The sequence below is a fragment of the Balaenoptera acutorostrata genome, chromosome 19 (assembly GCF_949987535.1).
Source record: "Balaenoptera acutorostrata chromosome 19, mBalAcu1.1, whole genome shotgun sequence".
Classification (NCBI taxonomy): Eukaryota; Metazoa; Chordata; class Mammalia; order Artiodactyla; family Balaenopteridae; genus Balaenoptera; species Balaenoptera acutorostrata.
In genome coordinates this window covers 53793485-53819584 of record NC_080082.1, presented here as the reverse complement: position 1 = coordinate 53819584, position 26100 = coordinate 53793485, and the positions used below count along the sequence as shown (strand labels likewise).

The window sequence follows — 26100 nt, the reverse complement described above, 5'->3', positions numbered from 1 at the left end:
ATTATCTAAATGTCACTAGTACCGAGGTTGAGCAACCCCGCCTGAGAACCTGTGTGCACCTGCATAAGCGTTTTCTGCAAGAGAAATTGCTCCAAGGACATGTGCGTTTTCCACTTTTTCAGTTTTGCTAAAGTGCCCTCACAAAACGCGGGTCCAGTTCACAGAGCTGCGGGTGGCGAATGAGGGAGTCGTTTCGCTTGCCCTGTGCGCCTTTCCTCCCACATTCCCACGGGCAGACGCTGCCTGTCGAACCACAGGTTTCCTATTGTCTTTGAATTTCTCTCCTGAGCAAGTCCTCCTGGGACTTGTAGGTGCGGCGCAGATTACAGAGCAGGTGACAGAGGCTCCTGGGGGGTCAGGGTGTCAGGGCGGAGCCCCACCCCATTGTCTGCAGCCCCAGGAGATGCAGAGCCTCTGCCTCCCCCTCCTGCCTCCTTATCCCATCTGTGCTGTCTGGCATGGAAAGCAGGTCAGGGAGAGGGGGCGAGAGAAAAAGGACTTGACGAGGGGCAAGGAAAGGAATTTAACTTATTTTGAACGTGTTCTGGGCACAGAGCTTCACTCTTACCCATGTTCATTCCACAGATAGTTATTAAGTGCCCACTGTGGACCTAGCACCACGCAAGGTTCTGAGGATCTGAACGTGAGGATCGGGTCCTGCAGTGCCCGAGCAGGCCAGGCCCTGCCCTTACCCTGCCCTGACATCACAGTGGAGAGAGGTCGACAGTAAGCTTGTAAACAAGTAAATATGTACAGTCGAGCCGGTGATGATGAGCGCTTTACTTTCATCAAGGATAACGGGAGGTTCTCTTGACCACGGAGGGTATGGAGGCTTCGCGAAGAAAGAGACATGTGAGCTGAGGCTGAAGAAAGTGGGGCAGGGCCCCACGGATACTTGGAGAAGACAGTTCTGACTGAGGGGGCAGCATGTGCAAGGGCCCCGAGGTAGGGGGTCCAGGTGTGTTGGAGGCACCGGTGCCATGGAGGGTTCGGAGAGGTGAAGGGGGAGATGATGCAGAATAGGGTCCTGGGCTCCTGAAAGGACTTTGGCTTCTTTTACTCTGGGTGAGATGGGGACTTGGGAGGGTTTGAGCAGAGGAGGGGGTTTCCTCTGACTCAGGTGGTCACAGGGTCCCAGATTGTAGGAGGGGCGACGACAGGAGCCCTGGAGCTCACTCATCTGGGCCACACAACCCCTCTAGTAGCGGGAACCACAGTGACCTTAATTTTACAGATGAGAAAAGAGGTTTGGAAGGACCTTTTCCAGGACCCAGTCCCTTCCCAAGGCTGCCAGCTAGGGCAAGGCAGTCATCTGAGGGCCTCTCTCCCCCTGGCCCTGTGTCATCCTGTAAATCACCTCTAATGGACGTGACTCCAGCAAGGTGAGATGAAGCTTCTGAGGGAGCTACAGTTTGGAAACCATTGAGAAATAAGACCTCCGAGGCAGACAGAAGTAAAAAGTTCTAAAATTAGGGACTTCCCTGTCGGTCTAGTGGTGAAGACTCTGTGCTTCCAGTGCAGGGGGGAGAGGTTCGATCCATGGTCGGGGAACTAAGATTCCGCATGCTGCACGGCACAGCCAAAATAAAAGTCCTAAAATTAAAAAAAAAAATTTACTAGAGTGTTTAAGACATACACTAGAATAAGTCAGTGATATCCATGTACTTAGCAGATATTTAAAACATCAAACCTTGCCCTTGCCCCTTAGGGACCCGTCTCCAGTTACCTCTCCTTTCCCTGCTCAGAGCTGACCACTGTGGGTGGTGATTTTCATTCCCTTTCAGCTTTCTTCTGTGTTAAACATACCAACACTCCAGCCCTGCCCCTCCGGGGTGCACGTCCCTCCTCCGGCCGGATCATTGTACAGATTGGAGCACTAAGGCCAATGAGGGTGTCGCTTGCAGCCGCACAGCCAAGAAGCAGCAAAGCCTGGGGCTGAAATCCAGAGCCTGCGGACCCCAGATTCCTCTTCCTTATTCATTGGTGACTGGCCTTGAGGTGAAAATCCAGGCAAGCCAGCCTTGGGGTTGGGGGGAGCCCCAGAAGCCAGGAGGCCCGATTTTCGTTCCCCTATATCTTCTGGGCTCCCAAACCCAGGTTCTTTTTTATTGTGACTTCGTCATAAAATACAGAAAAATATGTTCAACGTATTTTATACGGTACAGTATAATGAATAACTGTAAAGCTGCGAGTCTCTGTAATCACAATAGAACATTGTCAGCTCCCAGAAACCTCCCTCCTCTGTTACTCCCAAATGTAACAACTCTCCTGACTTTTGGATATTTGCTTCCTTGATCTTCTGCACAGTTTTACAAGTGAGAAACAAATGGTGTCATGTTGCCTGTTCTGAACTTGCTGTCCATGGACTCATACTTGATGTGTCATTTTGCATCTGGCTTCTTTCACTCCGTGTAAAGTTGTTATGCTTCATCCCTGTTGTAGGTATCAGTAGTTCCGTCCCTGTGTGGTGGTGTGCTCTATGAATTTACCTTAGTTTGTTTATCCATTCTCCTGTGCATGGATACCTGGTCTGTTTCCAGTTTTGAGGTTACCGTGAATGTTGCTGCTGTGAACATTCTAGTACATGTCATTTGGTAAACAAATGCGCTCATTTCTCTTAGAGGGCTGTGGAATTGCTGGGTCACGGGGTAGGCATATGTTGAGTTTTAATTGTTATTGCCAAACAGTTTTCCATAGTGGTTGAACCATTTTATACTCCCACCAGTACCGATTCCTTTACATTTTTGACAACGCTTGGAGTTGTCAATTTTTAAAATTTTAGCCATCCTGGGGGGTGGTTTCAATTTGCATTTCCCCATAACTAATGAAATTGTGTGCGCTCCTTCATTGTGTGAGTGTCCTCTCCTTTGAGGTGCCCTTGCTCTTTTCACCTTGCCTCCCAGGTGGCTCACCTCTAACTGACAGCTGTAGCTCCTGCCCAGACCCTCAGCGATTGAAGCCCAGACACCCTACGGAGCAGTGGGTGGGGTGGGGCCATGCAGGCACTCCCCTGCTGTGCTGATGCCCGGCTTCCAGAGGCAGGTCTGGGTGTCCTCCATCGGGAGCTCCCCAGGGAGCAGGCCATCTTCTTGGCTGCGGTGGTGATGGTGTTTCGTCACTGCAGGACTGTGTCACAGATACCTCAGCGGAGGCGCCACCCTCAGTGGGAGGATGGGCAGGATCCAGGCAGGATGCAGGGGATCTTTCAGTTCCTCCCCCGCCCTCGCCCTAGCTGCTGCTTGCTGGCTTTTTAGTCGCTGAAGTGAGGATGTAAAAAGTGGCTCTGGTGGGCTGAGCTGCAGCCAGGGCCTCCACCACTCCTCAGCTGGGAGACCCAAGGTAAACACTTCCCCTCTCTCAGCCTCTGCCCTGCCCTGGGCATGGTCACGGCCCTCTGGTGGGGTGGTTGGGAGTGATCAGGAGAGGCTCTGGAGGAGCGCCCTCATGCTCAAGGCCACCCAGCTGGCATTGGCTCCTGGACTCTGCAACCCTGACCACTCTCGGCCACACCCGGCTGCCTTCACCTCTCTCTGATCTTGGCAGCCACGTGTTTGGGTGTTCACTGGGGGCCAGGCAGTGGGCTGAGCCTCTGCACACAGTGGGTGCTTTCGTGCTACTGACAGCCCTGGTGCTGCTGAATCACAGAGGCTCCGAGAGGTGAAGTTGCTGGGCTGGGGAGGGTGGGGAGGGGAGAGGAGGGGAGAGCTGAGATTGGACACGAGGCCCTTGTCCTTTACTTCCACATCCACCCTTCCTTTGGACTCTGGGTTCTCCATCCCAGCCCTATTTGGGAACCCAGCCCTATTCTGAACTGAGCTCGTACCAGGGGAAGGTGCAGTGTTGGCCCCCGTGTTGGAGAGGAATTCCCTAACTCCCCACCACGCCTGCCTCCAGGCCCTAAGTGTGCTCTCTGCCCCGGCTCCTTACCCTGTGCCAGCCACATTCCCCAAGCTCCTTCCCAAGCTTCCTCAGGGGCTTTGCACTTGCTCTTCCCCTGCCTGAAATTTGCTCCCTACACGTTGGGTCACCTGTCCCTCATACAGCGTGGCTAACACAGCACCCATTCCCTGCCCTCCTTTCCCCTGTTCACTTTTCTTTGCTGCCACCTGACGTTGTGGCCTGTGTACTGTCTGCCTCCCCCACTGGAATGTAAGCTTCCTGAAGGCAGGGGCTGTGTCTTAGTGACTCTCTGTCTCTGGAACCCAGGACAGAGTCTGGAGCTTAGGACATGTTCAGAAAAAGATTGGTGGCGTGAATAGATTCTGGAATTGTTTCTGAGGCTGTCTCTTGTCCTGGGCTGGGGATCTTTTGGGGAGACTTGGGTTTGTTCACTGTGCATTCAACAGAGAGCCAGACACCGGGCTGGTGCGCTGAATTAGTGTTTAGAGGTGTGGGGAGAGTTGACCAGGAGGTGCATGGAGAGGACCCAGTCCAGCCTCTGAGGTCAGGAAGGCTTCCTGGAGGAGGCATTGGTTCAGCTGAGACCTTAAGGAAGAGGGGGAACTCACAGAAGGCGTTGGGGGTAGAGGCCAGAGGGAAGGGCCTGAGTGCCAGAAGCCTGGCAGAGAGTGAGGGCGGGGGAGGAGGGGTGGGGAGGTGGGTAGTGCCTGGTGTGGTAATCATTGTCACGGTCATTAGCCTTTCTTGAGGGCTTTCTAGGTGCCTTTCTGCTTATGCCGGGCCTTCTTGTGGTGGAAAGGACCTTGTTCTGTGTTCTGAGCACACTGGAGAGCCACGGAAGGGTTTTGAACAGAGAGGGACAGGGTCAGATTTAGGATGGAGTACAGGGGTTGAGAGCACAGGCTGGGAACCCAGGGAGAAAGCCAGGGCGGGAGGGGAGGTGGGGAGGGGAGGTGGGGAGGGGAGGTGGGGTGGGAGAGGATCAGGAAGCCGTGGATGGCAGAGAGGACTGCGGGCGGAGCAGGGGTGGGGAGCAGCAGAGGCCAGGGCCTGAGGGGCCTGGAATCCCAAGCTGAGGAGCCTGGCTCTTTCCCGAGGCCTGTGGGAAGCCACGGGTCAGATTTGAGGGTCCCTGTAGGTGCTGAGGGAGACAGATGGGAGGATGGGAGGCCAGGGAAGAGGTGGGGTGAGTCCTCGTGGGAGAGGACAGCGCTGGACCTGAGCCGCGTTGTAGGGAGGCTGGGGTGGAAACCCTGGTCACATTAAGACTGAAGCACAGACCGGTGGATGTTTTGGAGTGAAGATCTGGCGGTCCTGGGTGTGTTCGGTCTGTGGGTGTGAGCCCCGGAGGTGCCAGCCGTACCTGCTGGGGGAGGGAGCCCCTGCTGGACCCTGTCTTTGCAGCTCAGAGTCCAGAATGTGATTTCTCCCCTGCTGTTTACTTCCCTGACACTGTCCATCTTGTCTTCCTCCCACTTACCTCCCTTCCCTCTGCCTGGGGCCCGGGCAGCCTGCCACTGTCACATGCCAGGCAGTAGTGTGTCCAACCCACCAGCTCCCCTGGGGCATGAGAGAAAGCTGATGCCCGCGGTGTCCCCAGAGCCAGCTGCCACTTCTCTGGGGGCCACCGTAGCTCCTGACCTGCTGTCCGCAAATAACCCCAGGCCAGGAAAGGCGAAAGGCGCCTTGAGCCCCGTGGCCCCTGTCCAGGCCTGTGGCTCCAGGTAGGGCCCAGCTGGTGGCTGCCTCCCCCTTCTCCCCGCTGCCCCGGGAACCTGAGACGAAGCAGCGGCCTCGGCGCCCGTCAGTCTGTTGGCTGCTGCTCCCTGGGGACGGAAGCAGAGGTCTCTGGGAGGGGACCAGGGCCTCGGTCAAGCCCCCAGGACTGGCTTCTGGGCCCCAGATACGTGTACACGCAGTAGGTTCCTTTCTTGTTGAAGATGCGGAGCACTGAGACCTTTCTTTCCTCTGTCATCTGCTGGGGACAAGGAGGGAACTGAGGCTGAGAGAGTGATATGAGGTGGCCTGGTGCCGGGGTGGGGGTGGTACTTGGTTCTCGAAAGGTGGCAGGTTGGTGGTTCCTTGGTTTGGAAAGGAGAGAGAGAGGGAGGGGGAGGGGGAGGGAGAGAGAGAGTGTGTGTGTTTGGGGCTGGCAGGCAGATACTGGTGGCTTTGAGCACTCCCTCAGGTGCCCAGGGCTGTCTGCTTCAGCCCAGGTGACCTCAGCGCTGGGGCATGGGAGTGACGCAGGGGGCGGGGCTGCAGCTCCTCGCCTGCCTCCCGCCCCGCCCCGCCCCGCCCCGCCAGGAGTGCCGGTGGGTGGAGGGGCTGCCTCTGGTCAGCACGGGTGTCCTGAGTGTCCGGGCACAGGCCAGGGAGCTCTGCTCCTTCCAGAGTGGGCTCTGAGGGCAAGCTCGTGTCCTTTCCCCCAGAGACTGGGCTCCCTGGGGACATGGCCACCTCCTCCCCCTCAGCCTGGGCCCCAGGGCAGGTCTCGGCCCACCCGCCCTGGCTCCACCCTGTCCGAGCAGCCCTAGGGGCCTCAGAGGCGGGCTGTCCCGAGGGAAGGCGCTGAGGCCCAATCCCCCTCCCACTCTGACAGGCTCCTCTCTTGTCTTGCAGACTGTGCTCTGTCCACCGCACCTCCTGCATGTCCTGCTGCCCTGAGCTGTCCCGAGCTAGGTGACAGCCTGTCACGCTGCCACCATGAACGAGGTGTCTGTCATCAAAGAAGGCTGGCTCCACAAGCGCGGTAAGGGGCTGCTTTTGCCCACGGGATTGCGTGTCTCCCCCTTCCGCCCTGGCTCTCCTGGCAGCTGTGCCCTGAGAGGCAGAGGTACAGGGTCTTTACCACCTGAGGAGCCAGCATTCCAAGCCCTGTCTGCCTCCCTCCCTGCCCCTGGTCACTAGCTCCTTACCAGCCCATTTCATGGGATCTTTGAAAGTAGTCTGGACAGAGGGACTGTGGCTGTGCCTGGGCCTGAGCCTCCAGGCCTAGCTGGACCTCCTGCATGAGCCTCCAGGCCAGGCCTCAAGTTCTGCCTCTGCATTAGTGATCCTGTTTGTAGCCCCATTTTATAGATGAAGAAACTGAGGCTCAGAGAGGGTCAGTCACTTAACTGAAGTAACACAGTGAGATGATATTCAGCATTTATTCATTCAGCAAATACTCATGGAGTGTGTGGTATGCCGGGCTGGCCACCCCAGGCTCTGGGGACACTGTGGTGCCCTCATGGAGTTTGCGATCCATTGGGGGATGGGGACAAACAATAAACAGACATGATGTCAGGTGGTGATAAGTGCCGTTGTGAAAAATAGGAGCTGTGAGGGGGAACGGGCTGGAGGAAGATGGGCTTCAGTGGAAGCGGCTCGAGGAGGGGACAGTGAACAGAGGCCTGGAGGCGGTGAGGGAGCGAGCCACACGGATAGACAGGCAAGGGTGTGGCAGGGAATGAGACTGCCTGGACCGGAGAGTTGACCAGTGTGGCTGGCGCAGAGCGAGCGAGGGCGAGCTGGAGGAGGTGGGCAGAGCGGTGGTGCAGCATCAGACCATCGGCCCTCGACGACATGGAAAGGGCTTTAACTCTCCAGGCGTTCAGAAGCCCAGGATGTTGTGAGCCAGCGCGTGACCTGATCTGGTTGTGCTGGTGGGCAGCTGAGAAATGAAGTCATTTACAAAGAGACTAAGAGACTAGACCCCGAGGCCCCAGGCCCCTGCCCCAGAACCAGCGCACTTAACGCCCACGCTGCCGTGTGCAGGGGCAGCTAGGAAGACGCACGTGCTGAGAGTCAGCTTGTCCAGGCGCCCAGGAGCGAAGGAGGCAGACTGTCCTGGCTTCCGCGGACCTTCCCCTGCGGAGGGGGACGCCAGGCCTGGGGGTAGCCGCTCTGTGCGCTTTCATTCACTCAGCAGACATCTGTTGAGCGGCTCCCGTGTTCCAGGCGCTGTTCTAGGTGCTGGAGACACAGCAGTGAACCAGATGAGCCAGAAGTCCCCATCCTTTTGTTGATGTCTTACACTGGGGGGGAGAGCCCATGGCACCTGAGTAGACAGGTGTGTCCAGTGGGTGGTGAGTGCCACGGAGGAAAGCCGAACAATGTGAGGAGGAGGAGGGGTGTGAGGGGGAGTTATCCCAAACGGGGTGGTCAGCGAGGGCCTCACTGAGAAGGGGGGGGTTTGAATAAAGATCTGAAGGGAGGCAAGGGAGTGAGCCCCACAGTTAACTGGGGCAAGGGCGAAGGGGACAGCCCATGAGTCCACAAAGGGGAGTGGGCCAGGCATGTTTAAAGGGCGCGAGGAGGCTGGTGGGGCTGGCCCTGCAGAAACTGGGAGAGGTGCCCGCCCATCCTGCCCTGTCACAGCCCGCAGACATGGAGCAGTGATGAGGGACGGAGGTGGCTCCCCAGGCCAGGCCTCCCCCATCAGACTGAGCAGGGGAGAATCCTTTCCTGCTGCCCTTTCCAGGCAGGGTGGTACTCAATACACCTTGGCCTACCCACCCAGATGGGGCCCTGAGTTTGGGGCTGTTGTTGCGGCTTTCTGAACCTTGGCAGGTGTCAACCCTGGCTCTGCCACTTCCTCTCAGTGTGACTGGGTAAGCTATGTCATCTCTCTGAGCCTTGGTTTCACATCTGTAAAATGGGTCAACAACCCAGGCCTCTGAGATTGTCAGCTTCATGAGGGCAGGGATTTTATCTGGCTTGTTCACTGAGATGTCCCCAGTGCCCTAGAAAAGTGCTTGGCGTGCAGTAGGCACTCAATAACTGTTGAATGAACGTTTGGGATTGTGTGTGTGGATAGTGCGAGTGTGTTAGGGTGTGCCAGCGTCTCAGGCTCCTGAGTTTCCGTGGCCCTTGGCTCACTAGGCTGGGGTGGCAGAGCCCTGAAGGTGGCCCGAGAACTGTGGCCGGGGCAGGGCTTTGTCTCTGGCATTAATGCTGATGGCATTAAGTGGATCTCAGCCCCTCCTAGGCCTTCAGTGTCTCCACTTACCTGCATGGACCCAGACAAGCTGCTGAGATGACCACCTGCCTTGGGTTTGTACCATACCTACACACATGCGTGCGTGTCACTCCTGGGTCTCTCCAGTGCCTGTCATTCTGAGCAGCAGCTGGCAGAGGTGGGTAAGGCGAAGTGGGCCCTGCAGCTGTTTGGACATCCCCGCTACCCCACCCCACCCCACCCCTGGTGGTTGAAATAACAGCAGCTCCGGCTTACTGTGTGCCCACTCTGCCGGGCCTGGGGCTCCGCTCTAGGCAGACCCAGTTTTGTTGCATTTCCATTACTGCCCCGTCAGGTGGGCACCGTCTCACAGACCAGGAAGCTGAAGCTCGGCAGGAAGACTGACTTGCCCAAGGTTTCAGCAAGGAGGTGGTAGTGCTGAGGTTCAGGCTCCAACTCCTGAGCCAGCTCCTGGCTCACATGCCGCCTCTTGCTCAGCAAGGTCCACTCAAGGAATGGGTCCCTTATGCCATGTGCGGGTGTCCTTTCTGACACAGCCTCAGCATACTCTCTGCCAGGCCCCAGCAGGCCAGGCCTCGTCTGCCAATTTAGAGGCAGACAGCGTAGTGGTCAAGAACATGGACTCTGGACAGAGCAAACCTGGGTTCCAATCCCAGCTCTCCCGGTCAACAACTGTGAGCCTCAGGCAAGTAATGAAACCTCTTTGTGCCTCAGTTTCCTCGTTTGTAAAATGGGATTGTTGTGAGGATATTTTTTCCTTCTAGGTTTCTTTTTTTTCTTAGCTTGTTATCGATATATAAAGCACCACAGGTAAGTGCCTGGATTATAAGCTTACCCCCAAACCTGTGTCCAGGTCAAGAAATAGAGTCAGTCAGTCCCCAGAAGCCCCTGTGCCTCTCCCAACCTCCAATAGAGTAGATGAATTTTTCTAGTTTTGTTTTTCTCTCTAAAACTGAGGTAAAATTTACATAACACTGAATTAACTGTTTTAAAGTGCACAATTCAGTGGCCTTTAGTACATTCACAGTGTTGTGTAACTACTACCTCTGTCTGGTTCCCAAACATTTTCATCTGCCTGAAAGAAAGCCCTGTACTCGTTAAGTAGTCAGTTCTCATTCCCCCTCCTCCCAGCCCCTGGCAGCCACCAATTTGTTTTCCGTTTTTATGGATTTACTTATTTTGGACATTTCATATAAACGAATCATACAATATGTGGCCACAAAAGTCTGGTTTCTTTCACTTAGCATAACTTGTTTTTTTTTAAATTAATTTATTTATTTTTTTATTTTTGGCCGTATTGGGTCTTCACTGCTGCACACAGGCTTTCTCTAGTTGCGGCAAGCGGGGGCTACTCTTCGTTGCGGTGCGCGGGCTTCTCATAGCGGTGGCTTCTCTTGTTGTGGAGCACGGGCTCTAGGCGCGCGGACTTCAGTAGTTGCGGCACACAAGCTCTAGAGCACAGGCTCAGTAGTCGTGGCACACGGGCTTAGTTGCTCCACAGCATGTGGGTTCTTCCCGGACCAGGGCTCAAACGCGTGTCCCCTGCATTGGCAGGCAGATTCTCAACCACTGCGCCACCAGGGAAGCCCCTAGCATAATGTTTTTGAGGTTCATCCATGCTGTAGCACATATCAGTACTTCATTCCTTTTTTTTTTTTTTAATTTATTTATTTATTTTTGGCTGCGTTGGGTCTTTGTTGCTGCTCGCGGGCTTTCTCTAGTTGCGGTGAGTGGGGGCTACTCTTCGTTGCAGTGCGCGGGCTTCTCATTGCGGTGGCTTCTCTTGTTGGGGAGCATGGGCTCTAGGCGCACAGGCTTCAGTAGTTGTGGCACGCGGGCTCAGTAGTTGTGGCTCGCAGGCTCTAGAGCACAGGCTCAGTAGTTGTGGTGCACGGGCTTAGTTGCTCCATGACATGTGGGATCTTCCCGGACCAGGGCTCGAACCCGTGTCCACTGCATTGGCAGGTGGATTCTTAACCACTGCGCCACCAGGGAAGTCCCTTCATTCCTTTTTGTAGCCAAACAATATTCCATTGTATGAATATACCACATTTTGTTTATCTGTAGGTCTGTTGATGGACATCTGAGGTATTTCTGCCTTTTGGCTATTGTGAATAGTGCTGCTATGAACATTTGTATACAAGGATTTGAGTACTTGTTTTCAATTTTGGGGGTGGGTATACACCTAGGAGTGGAATTGCTGGGACGTATATATCCATTAGGTTATATTATTTATAATCTATTATATATAGTTAGATAATGTAGGTAAGAAATGTATAAAATCTGGGTCATACATTCTGTATGTGTAATCTACAGCGTATTCTGTATTTAACTTTTTGAGGAAGCGCCAAGCTTCCACAGGGTTGCACCATTTTACATTCCCACCAGCAGTGCACAGGGTTTCAATTTCTCCACATCCTCACCCACACCTGTTCTTTTTCTTTTAGTTTTTTTGTTTCTGTTTTTGTTTTTTTTAATAAAAGCCATCCTGGTGGGTATTAAGTGGTATTTCGTTTTGATTTGCATTTCCCTAATGACTGATGATGTTGAGCATCTTTTTATATGCTTGTTGGCCGTTTGTATATCTTTGGTGAGATTCTGTTTAAGTTCTTCACCCTTTTTTTTCTTTTAAGATTTGGGTAAATTATTTTTATTTTTATGCCTATTCATATCTTGTATCGATTATGTTATATATGTATTTTAAGATTTAAATCTTCAAAAGTGTCAATACTGATTTTTGGCATATAGTTCATAGTTTTATACAATCAAGTCTATCAAGTTTTTTTGCTCTTTAATATTTTTTTTTTACATCTTTATTGGAGTATAACCGTTTTACAATGTTGTGTTAGTTTCTGCTGTATAACAAAGTGAATCAGCTATATGTATACATATATCCCCATATCCCCTCCCTCTTGAGCCTCCCTCCCACCCTCCCTATCCCACCCCTCTAGGTGGACACAAAGCACTGAGCTGATCTCCCTGTGCTATGCGGCTGCTTCCCACTAGCTAGCTATTTTACATTTGGTAGTGTATATATGTCATTGCTACTCTCTCACTTCATCCCAGCTTACCCTTCCCCCCACCTTCACCCATTTTTTTAACCAGACTGTGTTTTTGTTGCTTAGTTGTAAGAGTTCTTTATATATTCTGGATACTAGACTCTTATCAGGTATATGATTTGCAAATATTTTCACCCATTCTGTTTGGTTGTCTTTTTATTTTCTTGGTAACATCCTTTGCACAAAAGTTTTTTATTTCAATGAGTCCACTTGATCTGTTTTTTTCCTTTGTTGTCATATCTAAGAATCTGTTGCCAAGTCCAGTGTTACGAAGATTTACCCCGGTGTATTTTTCTAAGAGTTTTATAGTTTTAGCGCTTATATTTAGGTAGATCCACTTTGAGTTAATTTTTTTATATGGTATATGGTATAGGGTTCCAACTCTGTTCTTTTGTATGTGGGTATACCCTTGTCCCAGCATCATTTGTTGAAGAGACTGGTCTTCCCCCATGGAATGGTCTTGGTATTGTTGAAAATCAGTTGCCCATAAGTATGTAGGTTTATTTTTTGACTCTCAGTTCTACTCCATTGGTCTATATGTTTATCTTTATACCACACTGATTTGATTATTGTAGCTTTGTAGTAAGTTTTGAAATCAGGAAGTATGAGTCCTTTTACTTTGTTCTTCCTTTTCAACATTGCTTTGGCTGTTTGGAACCCCTTGCCACATGAATTTGAATTCCATGTAAGTTTGAGGGTTGACTGTTCCTCAACAGCAAAAAAGGCTATTGGAATTTTGACAGGGAATGTGTTGAATCTGTAGATGGCTTTGGATAGTATTGTAATCTTAACATCAAGTCTTCTAATACATGAACACAGGATCTTTGCATTTATTTAGGTCTTTAATTTCTTTCAGCAGTGTTTGTAGTTTTTAGTGTATAAATCTTTGCCTCCTTGTGCTGTTGTAAGTGTAATTGTTTTCTTAATTTCCTTTTTGGATTATTCATTTCTGGTGTATAGAAACAATTTGTTTTTGTGTGTTGCTCTTGCTGAATTTGTTAGCTCTAGTAATTGTTTTGTGGATTATTTGTGATTTTCTGTATATAAGATCATGTTATCTGCAAATGAGATACTTTTACTTATTCCTTTTCAAGCTGGATACTTTTTATCTTTTTCTTTTTCTCTGGCTAGAACTTCCATTACAGTGTTTGATAGCAGTGGTGAAAGTGGACATCTTTGTCTTGTTCCTGATCTTAGGGGAAAGTTTTCATCCTTTCATCATTGAGTATGTTGTTAACTTGTGGGTTTTTCATAGATGTCCTTTATCCTGTGGAAGAAATTTCCTTCTCTTCCTAGCTTACTGAGTATTTTTATCATGAAAGAGCATTGGATTTTGTCGAACGCTTTTTCTGTGTCAATCTGGATGACCTTGTGTTTTTTACTCTTCATGATATATACTGCATTGATTGATTTTCATGTATTTGAACCACCCTGGCAGTCCTGGGATAAAACTCACTTGGTCATGGTATATAGTCCTTTTTATTGTGCTGTTGAATTTGGGGTTTTGCTAGTTTCTGAACCTTACATACATGGAATCATTTAGTATCTAATTTGAAAGAATTTAACAAGTTAAAACCTATAAGATAGTCAGGACAGTGCTTGGCAGGCACAAAGTACCACTATATAGTACTATCTGATCATCGTCATCAATTAACGGATATCCTCATAAGAGGAAACAAAGACACAGAAAAGTGAGGTGACTTATTGGAGCCCACCCTGCCATCCTGCCTCTCCATGTGCTATGTGAGTGAAGGGCCTGGCACACTCTTCGCTTGCCCAGTGGACTGATGATAAAGAGCATTTATTGATTTATTGGTGTGCTGGGCCCTAGCTAGGCTGGGTGCTTTATGTGTGCTTTATATTTGCCATCTCATTTTATTTTTTTTAGCAACTTGAGATATAATTCACATACCATACAATTCAGCCATTTAAAGTGTACAGTTCAGTGGCTTTTAGGGTATTTAGAGTTGTGCATCCATCACCACAGTCGATTTCAGAACATTCTTACTACCCTAAAAAGGACTCCCCCTTGGCCATCACCTTCCAATCTCCCCCCAGACTCGCCCCCTCCTCAGCCGTAGGCAACCAGTAATCAACTTTTCATCTCTGTAAGTTTCCCTATTCTGGACATTTTATGTAAATGAAATCATATAATTTGTGATCCTTCGTGACAGGCTTCTTTCACTTAGCATAAGGTATGATTCATCAACCTTGTAGCATGTATTAATACTTCATTTCCTTTTTTTTTTTCTTTTGGCCGCATTGCACAACATGAGGGATCTTAGTTCCCCAATCAGGGGTCGAACCCGTGCTCCCTGCACTGGAAGTATGGAGTCCTAACCACTGGACCACCAGGGAATTCCCCATATTTCATTTCTTTTTATGACTAATATTAATATTCCATCATACGGATATGTCACGTTTTGTTTATCCATTCATTAGTTGATGAACTTTTGAGTTTCCACTCTTTTTGTTCTTTTAAGATTTATTATTTATTTATTTATTTATTTTATTTATTATTTTTGGCTGTGTCGGGTCTTAGCTGCAACTGCAGCACACAGGATCTTCGTTGAGGCATGTGGGATCTTTCGTTGAGGCATGTGGGATCTTTTGTTGCAGCACATGGGCTCTTGCGATGCGGTGCTGGGCTTCTCTCTAGTTGTGGCATGCGGGTTTTCTCTTCTCTAGTTGTGGTGCACGGGCTCCAGGGCGCATGGGCTCTGTAGTTTGCGACACGCAGGCTCTCTAGTTGAGACGCCCGAGCTCAGTAGTTGTGGCATGTGGGCTTAGTTGCCCCGCGGCATGTGGGATCTTAGTTCCCCAACCAGGGATCGAACCCGCGTCCCCTGCATTATAAGGTGTATTCTTTACCACTGGACCACCAGGGAAGTCCCTCCACCCTTTACTATAATGAATAATGTTGCTGTGGACATTTATGTTTTTTGTGTGGATATATGTTTCACCATCTTATTTTAGTCCATAGCAGCCCTCTGAGGAGTGGGGTCCTTATAGTGTGCACCTGTATGTATGTGTGTACAGGGCGCCTGGATATTCACGGTTAGAAAAAATGGAAGGGGTCAAGGAGCATTCGGAGGGCACAGCAACAGTTATACCCCGCCTGGCACAGTGTTTTGACATTTGATCCACCTGCACAGCTGTACTGGTGAACACCCGCCCATGGGATTTGGCCTTACAGGGCCACAGGGCATGTGTGTTTGGAAGCCTGGGCCTCCCCTGGGACTGGGCCACGCGCTGGCAAGGATGGCTCGCTGCTGGACACACGCTGAGGCAGCTGGTGCCCTGAGGCCCTGCGGCAGGCGCCTTCCTGCCAGGCACGACCTCTGGATCACTGGGCCCAGCCCAGTGCCCAGCCTGCATTAGCAGGGGCCGCCTCGAGGGTTTCTCCAGGAGAAGCACCCTCCTGCCCACCCTCTTGTCCATCCTCCTCCCGCTGTGGTGCCCGTTGTGAGGCACTGCCGCGCTGGGCTGGCTGCCCTGACCTCTCTCCCTCCCACCCTGCCTTCGCACAGGTGAGTACATCAAGACCTGGCGGCCCCGGTACTTCCTGCTGAAGAGCGACGGCTCCTTCATTGGATATAAGGAGCGGCCCGAGGCCCCTGACCAGACCCTGCCCCCCTTAAACAACTTCTCTGTCGCAGGTGCGTCTCAGGGGCTCAGAGAGCGGCTGGCAGGTCTTGGGGACACGTGGGGCTTGATCGTTCTTGGGCTGTGGGCCTGTCTGGGGCCTGTTTGCCCTCAGATCTATTTCCCACCCTTTCCCTGCTCCACCTCTGTGTTACTGGGCCTGGGGGGTGTACTGGTCAGCAGTGGAGAACGGGAAGAAGAGAGAAGCTGGGGCATTTTCCGGCCTTCTGTCCCCTCTGTGGTACCCGAAGTGGTGCCTTCTTGCCAGACACTGACCAGTGAAAGCTTGGCCGGTGCAAAGCCCTTGCCTGGGCCTCACAGAACCTGCCCTCAACCCACTGCCACCTTCCTTCCCCGCTGACCTGATTGGTCACCACATCCTTGTCCCACCTCCTTAGAACATTTCAAAGACACTCACCTCCACCGCCACCTCGTAGCCCAGACCACTGTCCTCTCCCCACTAGCTCCCTGCTCTAGCCTCTTCCCCAGCCTCGCCTCTCAAGGCCACCCCACCTGCTCGCTCTGGAATCCAGCCCCACGCCCCTCTCTGTCCTGCTTAAAGCCTTGTCCTGGTGGCTTTCCTGTGTGCTGGTGACCCCCACGTGGCTGTTCCCAGCCCTGGCTTCCCTCCTGAACTCTCCCCACCTGTGCCAAGGAGCTTCCTGCATGTTTCTCCCTGGGATACCCACCGTGGGATACCCACCATGTCCCAAACTGGCCTTTGAGTCTCCTCTCCCTCCCCAACCTTCTCGTACTCCCCATCTCCTTCTCTGGGAGGGCCCTGTTGCCCCCTCATCCTCAGGCCAGAGGCCAGGGCATCGTCCCAGATGCCTCTCTGTACCTCCTCTGTGGCCCATCTACCTGCCTTTCCCTCCCCTCCCCTGCCCCACTCTGGTGTAGCCCCAGCCTCCTGGGCTCCCGGCCTCCATTCTCTCTCACCCTCTACACGGCAGCCAGAGGGATCTGTCTAAATCTGTTCGTGTCCCTTCCCTATTTAAAGCCTTCCATGGCTGCCTGCTGCCCTCAAGACAAAGTCCAGATTCCTCGCCATGCCCCCTGAGCCCCGCAGGCTGGCCTCTGCTCACCTCTCCAGCCTGTCTCTCACTTCTCCCCGCCTCACACGGCATTGGCTCTTCCCTAAGTAAGCTGGGCCCTCTCTCACCTCTAGGCTTCTGTACACGACACACCCTTCTGCCTTCAGGGCTCAATGCAGAGATGCCCCGTCCTCAGGGAAAGCCTCCTGAGCCCCTGGACTGGGTTGGCTGCCTCTTGGGCTCCCCACCCCGGTCAGCCCTGACCACTGAGCCATCACTGGAGGGTCTGTCTCCCCTCCACATACGCACACTGGACCTTGAGCCCTGCGGGGCGAGGCCAGGGCTGTCTCGGTCACTAGAGTGTCGTAGGGCTGGCACACGGGAGGTGGCTTGGGGAATGTGGGGTGCAGACTGGCAGGGCTGTCCCTTTACCCTCCCTGCTCACATCCCTCTTCTGCAGAATGCCAGCTGATGAAGACCGAGAGACCGCGGCCCAACACCTTCGTCATACGCTGCCTGCAGTGGACCACAGTCATCGAGAGGACCTTCCATGTAGACTCTCCGGATGAGAGGCAAGTCTGGGCCTCTGTGTGGCGGCCCTTTGAGAGGGGCCAGGCTCTGTGTGAGGAGAAGGGGCGCAGATTGACAGATTGCCCTGAGCCCCTCCTTAGGAGTTTCCCATCTCAGCCCTTTTGCCAGCTAGGACGTGCAGGGCTTCTCAGCCCTCAGACTCCCACCCACACCGCCCCGTGTCCTCAGACTAGGGGCTGCATTGGAATCGCGGGGGGGCTTGTTAACAGTGAGGAGCTCTGGACCACTTCGGGACCTCTGATTGGAGATCTGCAGAGGGTCAGGGAGCCGCATTTTTAATGAGCATCTCCATTGATTTTGAGGCAGGTGGTCCAGAGACAGTTTTTTAAAAGATCAATTTAATAATCAGAAGAGATACAGATTCACCTAGTTGAGAAATCAAACAGCAGAAGGAGGTGTCTAGTGAAAGCTTCACTCTCACTGCAGCCCCCCGTCCCCGACCTGCAAGTTAACTGCTGTTCTTATGTGTCCTGTAAGAGCTTGCTCACTGTGAACGCGGACGAGCTCACTCAGATAGGACTTCGGTGCCCTGCTCCCCTTGTTTTTTCTTTTTACACAAAAGATGGCATTGTACCCAAACTGTTCTGAACTCGCTTTTTATTTAATGTATGTTGGGGACTCACTCTGCTTCAGTATATATAGAGTTGCTGCTGCTGCATTTTTTTTTTTAACAGCTGCATGTCTGTGTCCCCGAGTTTGTTTAACAGTTCTTTATTCATGGTGACTGGGGTTGTTTCAGCCTTTTGGGCTCATTAGAATAATGAGATAATTATAATTAGATAAGCAATAATTAGATAAGCAGTACCTTGTGCTTATCTTGTTCGACATACTTGTAGTTAAATCTGTAAGATGAATTCTTAGATGTGGGATTGCTGGGTCACAGGGGAATATGCATTTGTAATTTTGAGAAATGCTTCTTTTAGGCCATGTCTAAGAGTGTCCTCACAGCCTTGTGTTTTCAAACGCTTGGATTTTTACCAAACGTTTGGTGAGTTTGAGTGTCCTTTCGTGTGTTCAGGGGCCATGTGAGTTTTTCTTTCTGAACTGTCTGTTGATATCCTTTGTCTGTTTTTCTTTTGGGTACTTGGTCTTTTGCTTATTCATTTCTGAAAGCTCTTTATAAGAGAGCTTAGATCTTTGTAATGAGTGGCAAATATTTTTCCCTCACTTTGTCCCTTTGGCCTTCACTTTGAGAAATATTCCTTTAGCTTGTCTGTGGGGTGAGGATTCAGCTGATCCTCTGGAAAACCCTAAAACAGTGCCGTCCAAGAGGAGTTTCTGCCATGATAGAAACGTTCAATAGCTGTGGTGTCCAAGAGGGTAGCCACTACTCACATATGCCTGTTGAGCATTTGAAATGTGAAATGCGGCTAATGAGACTGAAAATGGAATTTTGTATTTTATTTAATTATCTTAAATTTTTAAATAGCCCCATATGGCTAGTGGCTACCTTTATGGACAGTGCATTTCTAGAGCATACACAAAACAGTATCATAAGACATATTACTGTAATCTATACTGTAATTGTCATTGCAAAGCTTCCCAAGATTAAAAATATAGCTGCCCCACCATGGGGAACAGGATGACCATCTCAGGCCCGCTGAGGTGTTACTCAGGTGAAAACTGGGTACAGAAGCATGGACTGCCAGTAAAAGCAAATTGAGACCGGTAGGTGTATAGGGTCTAGGTGTTGGGCTGAGTTTTGAGGAATGGGTAGGAGTTGGCCATGGAGACAGGAAGAGGAAGGTGGCTTCAGGAAAAGGGACCAGCATGTGAAAGGCCTGGAGGCGAGGCAGCTTGTCATTCCAGAGACAAGAGGGTTAAGCATCACTAAAGAATCAAGGGCCAGGGGTCTTGGAAGAGGGGAAGCGGAGGCCTTGAAGCTGGCAAGCTCAGCTGGCGCCTGGACTCCAGATGGAGGTCCCCACAGGGCTTGGCAAGCAGTGAATCAATTGGGGTTTGTCACAGGGTTGCTAAAAGATTCAGGGGGATGATAAACAGGAAGCCCTTGGCTCAGCAGTACCTGGCACACACTTCGCAAGCCTGGAGAAGGAGCAGTGGGGAGCTGGCAAAACGTTTTAGTAGGCAAGAGACCTGCTGTAGTTTCCATTATAGGAAGATGCCGTGCTCTTTGGCGTGGGGAAGAATCCCTTTACTAAGACTGTGCGGGCTAGAGAGCCCCCAGCTTCCTCCTTCTCTTCGTACCTGCCACTGCCACTGGAAAGAAATCTGATAGGATTGCTCTGAGACCAAACCCCAGATTGCTGACCTTAACCCCAGGGAAGGTGTGAGCCAGAAACCTGGAAGAGGGAGGCTGCTCTGCTCATGGCTCTCCTCACCGCCCTGCCCGGGCCTGAGCCTGGGGAGGGGCGGGGGCGGGGTGAGGACCGACAGGGGCCACGCTGCTGACTGGTGGTTGCCTGGGTGCTGCAGCGGCCTGTGCGCTTTCTCCCACAGGCGGCTCTCCCCGGGGCACCTACAGCGATTCCCCTACTCCCTGCCCCACCTTGTTGTTTCAGGTGGACAGAACAGTTGAAAGAACAGTATCGTAAATGAGCAGCTAGATACCCTGCACCTAGGTTCAGCAATTCAACATCTGCCATGTTTGCCTCATCTGGCTGTGTTTTATGCTGCATCTTGAACTTCTGTTCGTACTTTGTGACGCGTTTCTCCTTAATACATCAGCAGGCATCTCCTAAGAATAAGGACTTTCTTCTACAGAATCCTGGTGTCCTTATCATACCTGAGACGATCATCGATAATATGTATTTACTAACATCCTCTCTAGATCTGTGCCGTAGTTGAATTTCCCCAGTTGTCCTCAAAATGTTGTTTTTCAGACCAGGATTTGAAAAACCAAGGTACATGTTGTCTCTGGCCTATTTTAATCTAGTTCAGCCTTTGTCTTTCTTCCCCGACCATGACATTAATTTTTTTTGACAAGCCAGACTAGTTGTCTTGTAGGATGTCCCATACTCTGGATGTGTCTTATTTTTGCTTTTTGGCACTGTTTTCTTTGTTCCTCTGTGCCTGTATTTCCTGTAAACCAGAAATAAGGTCTGAAGCAAGGTTGGCAACCTATGGCCTGGCCTCATTTTTTTTTTTTTTTTAATTAATTAATTTATTTATTTTTGGCTGCATTGGGTCTTTGTTGCTGCGCGTGGGCTTTCTCTAGTTGTGTCGAGCGGGGGCTACTCTTCATTGCGGTGTGTGGGCTTCTCATTGCGGTGGCTTCTCTTGTTGTGGAGCATGGGCTCTAGGTGCGCGGGCTTCAGTAGTTGTGGCACGTGGGCTCAGGAGTTGTGGCTCGCGGGCTTTAGAGCGCAGGCTCAGTAGTTGTGGCACACGGGCTTAGTTGCTCCACGGCATGTGGGATCTTCCCGGACCGGGGCTCGAACCCATGTCCCCTGCATTGGCAGGCAGATTCTTAACCACTGTTCCACCAGGGAAGTCCCTGGCCTCCTATTTTTATAAGTAAAGTTTTATTGGAACATACCACACCCATTTATTTACCAATTATCTATGACTGTTTTTGCTGTCCTGTGGCAGAATTGAGTAGTGACTGAGCTGTGACAGGGACTGTGTGATCTGCAAGGCCTAAAATATTTATTATTTGGCCCTTTCCAGGAGAAGTTTGCAGACCCTTGGTCTTGGCAGGTATACTTAATAGTGCATCACATTAGTGTGATCTTTTTAATGTAAACCTTATCTTGTAATTTCTCTGTTTAGAACTCTTAGTGGCTTTTAGTTCCACTTGGAGTAAACTCCAAAGTCGATGCTCTATTCTACAGAGTCGTACATGATCTGGCCTCCTCTCCAGAATCATTTCCTACCACCAATTCCGTCAACTTCAGCCACCCTGGTCTCCATGCTGTTCCTTAAACATGCCAAGCACACTTCCTACCTCAGGACCTTTGCACTTGCTGTTTCCTTTGCTTAGAATCCTCTTCCCCCAGATATCATTACAGTTCTCTTTCTAACTTTGTGAGGTCTTTGCTCAAATGCCACCTTCTCAGAGTGTCCTGCTCTGCCTTCCATGACTGTTACCTTTACCCTGCTTTATTTTTCTTCATAGCATCTATCCTACCTGGTGTGACATTTTCTTTTTTCTTCTTTTTTTTTCGGCCATGCAGTACAGCTTGCGGGATCCTAGTTCCCCAACCAGGGATTGAGCCCGTGCCCTGCAGGGGCCTGCAGTAGAAGCGCGGAGTCCTAACCACTGGACCACCAGGGAATTCCTGACATTTCCTATTTATTTATTTGTGCCGGGAATATAACTAGGTGTTCAGTAAATGTTTGTTGAATGAATAAAAGAATAATTAGAACTAATGCTCTGTTGAGCCAGACCTTACTCTAACGTCTTTACATGTATTAACTCATTTATTCTCACAACATTTCTAGGAGGGAGTTCCTCACCTGCTAAAGAGGCATAATGATGGTGAAGCTGAGGCACAGAGAGTTACAGGATAAAAGAAAGAAGAAGATCTGAAGGGCCTGGGTTTTCCCTACCAGGCAGGGCTGGACCTGGGTCAGCCAAGTCAGCCCATCTGAGAGTGTCTGAACAGAGGGAGACCCCAGATGCCCTCCAGCTGTGAACACCCCTCTGGTTCAGAGGAGGGCCCTTGTTAGGGAGAGAGGTCCCCCTCTGCCATTAGACCAGCAGTCAGCTGTTATTTCTGAGGCTGTGACGAGGACAGGCCTGTGCACTAAGGACAGCTCGGCCACCCCCAGTTCACCGAGCTTCCCTCCAGGGTGCAGTTCGTTCTGCTCAGCAGGGTAGCCCAGGGCTGGGGCCCAGGGTCTGGAGTCAGACCAGCCACTGTGCCGCTTCCTCCGTGGGGCTCAGTTCCCTGGCTGTCGTGAGGAACGCAGAGGACGTGGATGTGGATGCGCCTGGCCTGGGCGCCCCGTGGAATCGCGCTTGTTGGTGCCTTTTTCTCCTCCGTCTCCTGTGCCCACGGCTCCTTCCGCCTCGGTCCTGCCGTAGCCTCCTCGTGCTTCCTGTCTCGGCTCCCAGTCCGTACCCCACGCAGCTGCCGCCTGCTTACAGCCGACATCAGATCCTGTCACCCCCCTGATAAACCCTTCCAGGACTTTCTGTGATGTTAAGGATCAAGACATAAATCCCTCACACAGTGGCTCGTGGAGCCGCGTGTGGCTGGTCCTCCCTCCTACCCTCATCCCTTCCATTCCTCTCTCTCTGTTGGCTCCAGACATGCTGGCGCCTGCCGTGCCTTCCACAGACACCCCAGGCTCCCTTCTCGGGCCCTTGGCCACGCTGGTCACTCTGCCTGTATTCTTTTCCCTCTTGGCACTTCGCAGGCCTACCTCCTTCCCTCCATTTCATTTATTTCACAGCTAAGTCCCTGTTCTTGGCACTGGGGATGTCCCACGTTCCAGGGGCGTCTTCCAGGTCCCGGCTTACATGCCACCTCCTCAGAGCGGCCTTCCCTGACCGCCCTCTGAGAAGGGGCTTCCTCTCCAGCCCCTGCCTTGGAGCCTTGACATACTTGTCTTCTCCCTTAGGCCTGGAGCCCCAATGGGGCTTGTTCCCTGCTGCACCCTCAGCACCCAGAACAAGGCCTGTCACATAGAAGACACTCGGGAGGGATTTGCAGGCTGGCTGGGTGAATTCTCATAATCCCTTGAGGTGTTTACTCTGTGCCTGGCACTGTCTTGAGTGCTTTGTATCGTGTGCTCCCTCACACGACCCTCTGGTCCCCGCTCCACGTGTCAGCCCACTGAGGCACCGGAAGGTCAAGTGGCCTGCCCGGTGTTGCCTCCAGGAAGGGGCAGGACCCCCGACAGGCGGCTTTCCTTCGCCCGCTTCTGGGCTCCTCGGCACGGTGGCCCTTATTCCCTGAGCCTTCCCGCGAGTTTGCCCTGCTTGATCCTCTGGGGCCTGGTGGGCCTGGTCTGGGAGGAAGCTGCAGCTCGTCAGGGCGGGCAGTGTGGTGCCGGGGCCGGGGGGAGCCCAGGCACGGGGCTCAACTCCGCTGCCTCGTGGCCTCGTGACCTCCGCAGGTGACTCCACCTCCATGCGCCTCAGTTTCCTCATCAGAAGCACGGCCCCTCCCCCGCCAGCCCCCTTGAGGAGCATGGAATGCGGTGGTGTGCGTTATTTTTCTCCGCGTGTCCCTCGGGGCAGGAGGCTCTTTCCCCTGGGGGCTCTCCTTTGAGGGGTGGAAGGCATGTTAGCCCCGGCCCTGGGTAGGAGCTCCCCTCTGCCCCAGACACCATGTTGCAAACCCTTGAGGAGTATCCTGGACGGAGGCCCTTGCTTTTTCTCTGAAATTCTGAGTGCTGCAACCTTGCCACCTCGGTCCAGTTGGAACAGGATTGGGAGCTTGTCGGGCAGCGGGAGAGTTACCCCCGACCAGCCTCCTGCATCTCCGTGGGTTCTGGCTCCAGATGGGATGGGTCCAGGTCTCACCAGTGTCTTTAGCCCCGTCCTTGAGTCAAGCACTTTCTCTGGGTGCAGGCTTTGCACACAGCAGCTCGCTAGCGTCTCAGTGCGCCCAGTGTACCAAGGAGGGGGCGAGCTGGGAGGCCTGGGCTTGCCCAGGTGGCAGAGTTGCTGTTTGAGCCCCAGCTCTGCTGCCCAGAGAGGCCCCACAGAGCTGCTTCCGGTGCTCCCTCCCGCGGTGTGGAAGCTCCAGCCTCTCGTTCATTCAGGTCCTGTTGATGGACTGCGTTCTCCCTGACAAACAAAGATGATAGCACACTACATGTCTTGGTCTGCAAGTTGCTTTTTCTATGTGACAGTCCCTCGAGATCTCTATATGTGAAGTATATACGTATTTTTTTCTTTTTAGTATATTCAGCGTGTCTTAGGAGATCGGTGATTTTTTTTTTTTCCGTCCACGGTCATATACCCAAAGTCAACATTTTAAAATTTCTAAGAGGACAGTTATGATCGGATAAAGCCACAGGATATGCTCCTCCTACCCCTATTTTTTTAAAAAACAGGAATATTAACATAGGGATAGGGATTTGTACTGTTATTTGTTCCAAAGAGGGCATGGGTAAAACGCGTTGAGAAATGCCAACCTGAGGCAGTGGGTCAAGGAGGGAAGAGGCTCGCACTGCTGTGCCTGGGTGTGCGCTGGGCTTGGGGCCGCTCGGGGTTTGGGTTGCCAGTCATTCCCCAGATACTTACCGAGTACCCGCCGGGGTGCTGGCTCACACCATGTATGAACAGACCAAATCCCTGGCCTTGTGCGGGGGTGTGGACATATGTGGCTTGTGGGGCCCTCAGACTCTGCTCAGGCTTGGGGAGGGCTGGTGTGCCAGCACCTGATACTTGTGCTCGTGGTACACATGCATCTGTCGTAGGAAGCGTGATCTCACGTGAGTGACGCCACTTGGACAGGCGGAGCTTCTAGGTGTGAACTGGGACCCATCGGCTTGGTTGCTGCTTTGCTCAGCGAGGCACGGAGCTCAGCCAGAACTGTGCACGTGGCTTTTATAGACATAAGCAAAATCCATAGGGGGTTCAACAAATATTGGGCTCAGCCACCTACAATTGTGTGGTGGGTCCAAAATAATGGGGAGGTGTGGACAATTTAGTATCGTTTAGCAGCTTCATATTGTTTTCTTTTTGGTGTGTGGTCTTTTTTACTTTTTTCTTCTAGATGCATTTTCCCTCTCTACAGAAAGAACTTTTGCAAGTATCAAAAGAAAATTCTTTCCCAACAAGTTCTAGATCATGAGTGACACAACTAGTGTATTGTTCTTAAACCCGTCTGCCTTCTGCTGGGACCTGCTTCCATGTCCGCCACCTTCTCTCTCCCGTCCCTGCCCCACCAGATGGTCCCTGACCTGTCCTCCCAGCAGACGGGCACCTCCAGGGAGTCATGTCGGTCAGCTCTTGCCTTGAAGATCTCCAGCTTTTTTGGCTAATGAATGCCTCCTTCTGCTCTTGATTCTCTTTTGCAAAACACTGGTCACTTGTGCACATGAGCTTGTCATTCGTTCTCAGGGACTCAGAGGAGCACTGTCTCTCTCTCGTTCAAGGTTCAGGGTGGCGGCTTATTTTCAAGGGGCTGTGAAGAAAGGCCGTCTGCCCTCTTGTCACGTAATTGCTGCCTGACTTCAGGTGGCCCTCAGGTCCGGCCCCTTGTGGGACACAGATGGTCTCTGTCCTTGTTCTGCTGTTGCCCTGTCCCGCCCACCACAGCCAGAGGGTCTGTCAGATTTCAGTCTGGTCCCTCCAGCTCCACTAGGTCAGACACATCTCAACAAAATGCCCGAAGGTGCTTGGCCATTTGCTCGTCCATCGTCCATCGTGGGGCGTGGGGCGTGGGGCTCGGCCTTTCCTGCCCCGAGGCACAGGCGCCCCAGGACTCTCAGCTCCCGGGATGTGTCCCCGCACAGGGAGGAGTGGATGCAGGCCATCCAGATGGTCGCCAACAGCCTCAAGCAGCGGGGCCCGGGGGAGGACCCCATGGACTACAAGTGTGGCTCTCCCAGCGACTCCTCTGCAGCCGAGGAGATGGAAGTGGCAGCTAGCAAGGCGCGGGCCAAGGTGGTAAGTGCTGGGAAGGCAGGTGGCCAGTGGTTGGGGCCTGCCGGTCAGTGAGCACCCCTCTCCCTCTCAAGCCTGGCCCTGCCGCCCTTGATTCCCACACCGAGAGCACGGGCCCGGCCAGGACACTTCCTGACTGCCCTGTAGACTGGGTGATTTCAGGTTGTGGATGCCCCGGTGCTGCTCTGGGCCCACAGGGTGAGGGGCAGCCTTATCCCGGGGGGTCGTGAAGACCCGTCTACCCCCACGTCAGAACCCTAGGCTCAGCCGAATGGTGGGAGAGCCTTGGTCTGAAGGCCACTTCAGAACAAACAGTTGCTGCCCGGAGCCTCCCTTCCTGCTCCTGCCTGAGCGTTTTGGCAACAGTGTCCTTTGATTTTT

The 26100-nt window shown here is 52.2% G+C and overlaps 1 protein-coding gene across 8 annotated transcripts in view; it reads left to right on the top strand.

Moving 5' to 3' along the window:
* Positions 1 to 26100, top strand: part of AKT2 (AKT serine/threonine kinase 2) — a 51367-nt gene that overhangs the window by 12521 nt on the left and 12746 nt on the right. For 5 of the 8 annotated variants that reach the window (XM_057533945.1, XM_057533940.1, XM_057533941.1 and 2 more), the window contains 4 exons: positions 6523 to 6652; positions 15453 to 15581; positions 17062 to 17173; positions 25569 to 25722. In XM_057533945.1, coding sequence (XP_057389928.1) covers positions 6607 to 6652; positions 15453 to 15581; positions 17062 to 17173; positions 25569 to 25722 — 441 coding nt within the window. In that variant the 5' untranslated portion in view covers positions 6523 to 6606. Of the gene's footprint in view, positions 1 to 6522; positions 6653 to 8995; positions 9021 to 15452; positions 15582 to 17061; positions 17174 to 25568; positions 25723 to 26100 lie in introns of those variants that run through there. The other 3 variants (XM_057533946.1, XM_057533944.1, XM_057533947.1) reach the window with 3 other exon arrangements.